This window comes from Diaphorina citri, unplaced genomic scaffold (assembly GCF_000475195.1).
Source record: "Diaphorina citri unplaced genomic scaffold, Diaci psyllid genome assembly version 1.1 scaffold7696, whole genome shotgun sequence".
Lineage (NCBI taxonomy): Eukaryota > Metazoa > Arthropoda > Insecta > Hemiptera > Psyllidae > Diaphorina > Diaphorina citri.
Window position 1 is genome coordinate 1 of NW_007385072.1, and position 3,813 is coordinate 3,813.

The 3,813-nt window shown below is 38.3% G+C and overlaps 1 protein-coding gene across 1 annotated transcript in view; it reads left to right on the top strand.

Annotated features, from left to right (window-relative positions):
- Positions 1–6: 6 nt before the first annotated feature.
- The window catches only part of LOC103522265 (protein numb-like), a 10,524-nt gene continuing 6,717 nt past the window's right edge, over positions 7–3,813 (top strand). The window contains exon 1 of the mRNA XM_008487371.3: positions 7–299. Coding sequence (XP_008485593.2) covers positions 216–299 — 84 coding nt within the window. The 5' untranslated portion in view covers positions 7–215. The remainder of the gene's footprint in view (positions 300–3,813) is intronic.

The following is a 3,813-nucleotide window of genomic DNA, read 5'->3' on the forward strand; positions in this document are numbered from 1 at the left end:
CTAGCTGCAAAATATACACGCGTTATTATTGTGATTATAAAATTGTAAAATTCTACGTAATAATACAAAGTGTTTTTCCAGTGTTTCTTACCCTGATGGGGTGTGATTAGTGTGATTTTCTTTTTAAATGAAGCAATTTTCCACTTCCTCAAGTGTTCACTAGTGTTTTTAAGTGTTATTGTTTACTCCAAGCTCAATTTAAGAAAGCCGTTACCATGGGAACCACGGCGTCACATATTCAACCGTCCAATTTCAAGCGGAGTGCCAGTTATCGGCACAGTCGAAGTGGAAAGCTAAAGGTAAACACTTGAATCTGATTGGTTAATACCTGGGTGATGGGTTAAACTTTCCCTGTACTTTGTTAACTTTGGTAGGCGCCAGCCAGTTAGCTTGGAGGTGCGTCTTCCTTGTAAGAGATAAGTCACGGGTTCAATTCCCCGCGGGGCGAAATTTTCCTAAACAGAAAGGTTCGTTCTCCGAAAGGCTGGCTTTCCTCCTATCCCTGTCCTCATTCTCTCTTGATTTCGGGATGAAGAAACTCTTCCTCTAAGTAAGACCGTGCCTCAGAGTAGACGGTAATTTAAAACTTCCATCATTTTTCCTTGTTTTGATGAAATAAACTTTCCAAGAACACAATCATTCGGGTATATGAGGTGTCCTTCTCTAATCTCTAGAATTTTACAGTACATTGTATGAAAATTGTATTTCCCCACATGCAAATCACTTGCTAATTGTCAGTTGACTCTTAATGGACAATGCTAGCACATGTAAGATGAAATATCAAGTTTGTTGTTTGCATAGTTTGCGAGTTCCTACCTATTGCACCTATCATACCTATCCTAAGCAACTTCACTTGAATATTAAATTGCTTTATTCACTATGTGAGTATGTAGGTATAGTACACCGGAATGGTAAACTATTTGGGAAACATTATTCTAGATCGGGTCAGCTTTTAAAGTCAGGAATTGCCTACCTCGTTGGGTTTAGGTATAGCCTTTATTGCTCTCTCAAGGAGCTAAGGTGAGTTCAAGGGGCTGATTCGACTATCTTCAAACAAGTGATGTCTACTAGCCAAGTTCTGCCGATTTTTCGCACTAAACATACCCACTTTACATATTACTTGTAATATTTCGTACTGGTTTGGATACTCTCAGCCAGTCTGATTTCACCATTCGACTTCATTCTCCATTGGGATTTGATTTGAAACCCACAAATAAATTTGCTTCTCATCTTTGTATCAGTCTTCTAATATATTATAGTTTCTAAAAGCAAAGTTAAGAGTTTTCTTATCAAACTTAATTTTAACATACATATTTGTGTAACTTTTAGGACGTTATTTTTACTTTCTTGACTATTGTCCACTTAATGTGTGTCATTGAACAAGACTTTACAACCACATCTTACGTTGTATAGTGAGTACTTTACACCACACCTTACGTTGAAGTGAGTAACTTGTACTGCACTTGGTAGTGTTGTATCTTTAAAGAAGTACCTACTAGTGTGTCTTTTGCTTGAGTAGGAAAGGACTGTAAGGAGAGAAGGATTTTCAGTTGAATTCACAGTGGCCTATTATATTACAAAGAACATAAATTATAAGCGAGACTTCTACATTATTAGGTATATTAAGTACATACATAGGTATACTTGTTGCCGAGCTTCGCTATAAAAATAATAAAAAAGCTTTTTTTTTTTATTTGGGAATCGAACCATCTCCTCCTCCTTTTTGGATTTCTGAACCCATTAAGACCCCGTTGTTACAGTTTTTCCTATTCAACAAATCTCCTTGGAACTAGGGAGCTTAAAACGTCTTGTTTTTGGCACTAAAAACTGGACCAGAAAAGTAAAAATAACCCTTATTTTCCGACGATTACCCCCCCTAGAGGTTTTCTGTGCCAAAGCTGTTCTGATCATCTGATTCAATATTAAGGTCATTAGAACGGGAAATTCTATAACCATATCATTATGTAGTAATCTAACATAATTGGATGCCAGGGAAGTGTTAACATGAAAGGTTCAAAGTACCTATGACAAAAAAATCACCCTACATTGAATATAAATAGCATGACTATAAGTAACGTAAGTACACTCACGTTGCAAAAATTACACAATCTCAAGTACACTTCACCGTGCACAATCACACACCATTGCTGACCTTACGATTGTGGGTTTGCAGGGACTGCTAGGTTGCGGGTTCGAATTGCTCCGCCTGGGCACTGATAAGCGTTCTCTCTCCTGGAGTGACTGGCTTTCTCTCCTATCACTATCTTCTTCTTCTTCTCTTTCTGACTTTTGTCGGTCTCTCACCTCACGACATACTCAACCTGTCGGGTATCAACTCTGTGGTCAAGGTCGTGGTAACAGGAGGGCGTGGGTTCGATTACCTATCAACCCTCTCATAGCACTAATATGGCCGATATCAAAGTTCAGAGTGGTATGTAAAAACGCTCCGGCGTTAACTCGGGCTAGTGGTTATATCCACTCAAGATGTATAAAAATACTTATTTATTTTTTATTGCCACCCAAGTGATATACAAAACGAACATCATAAATATTTATGAAGGTGGTATCAGAAATGGAATGGAATTTCGGGAAACGAGCAATTCCTACGCTCCGAGATTGATCTCTCCCCCTTGGTGAAAATATGGCGAAACACGTACACGGCACACATTGCTTGCAGGCAATAATCTCACACACCGGCATTACCAATAATCTGACCAGTACGACAGCGTAGGAAGAGGACATTATGAGCACCTATTAAGATAATCCACGTCATAGAATGATATGATGGATCATACTCTTACAATCACTGACATACTAAATGGTGTTTAGGAGTATGGAGGAGTCTTATAGGGGATGTTGATTGCATACCACTGTTAAGGAAGTATAGCCTTGATAGACACGGGGATGATAGAACATAGGGGAGTATTGTACCAGTGTGAGAATATCATTCAGTACCCATTATCCTTAAACACCTGTGTACAGTCGGTTTTCGTCAAGGTCACGCCTCGTGGATGGACTCTGAGAGTGTTTCAAATACACTCAGATGTGCGTTCTAATATTATTACTGGATGATCACGAAAGTTAAACTTACTTAAGTAGTCCTATTTTTCAGTTAGAAAAAAGGAAGAAAAATGTTGAAGACTATCTCATACGGACCATTTCTAATTGAGAGAAAAATGCTAGGGTTTGCTGGAGTCAAATACATGCAAGTCTCGATCATGTATCTCGCCTGTAGTGTACATCTCAGGTGATTCTACCCCTTCTGTGGTAACTACCTCCTGTATACACTATGTTAATACTCGTATTATGATTAGCTAAGTTTATCCTGATTCGAATTGTACTCGGTCGTACCTCTGTTACAGTCTTGGTGGAGCAGTGCGTACTCTGGATATGATGATGTAGTACTGTGGGCTTGTTCTGTTGCTGTTCACATCTGTTTCCTCAAGGTCATGCACGATTAACCCGTGCACGCCGCAATAAACTGTTTAATCCATTCAACCGAACACCATCAGAGTTCTTAACCGGTTGTTTTTCAAACGTTTGTCCCCTTTTATCTTAGTTCGTGGGTATTTTTCATAATCATGCAAATTACAAAAAACATTGTGAAAGAACCAAATTATAACTTACGATTACATTATGGGCTTACATTTATTGTAACTGTAGCTAGGCAGCGTACACTATATTTGTGTTCTGAATGATGAAAGTCTTAACCAAAATTAGAAATAGTCGGACTAAGTAAGTAGGACCTCGAAATATTTTGAAACTCAAAAGAGTCCACTAACGAAAATATATCGATGAATAATTTTTGATAAG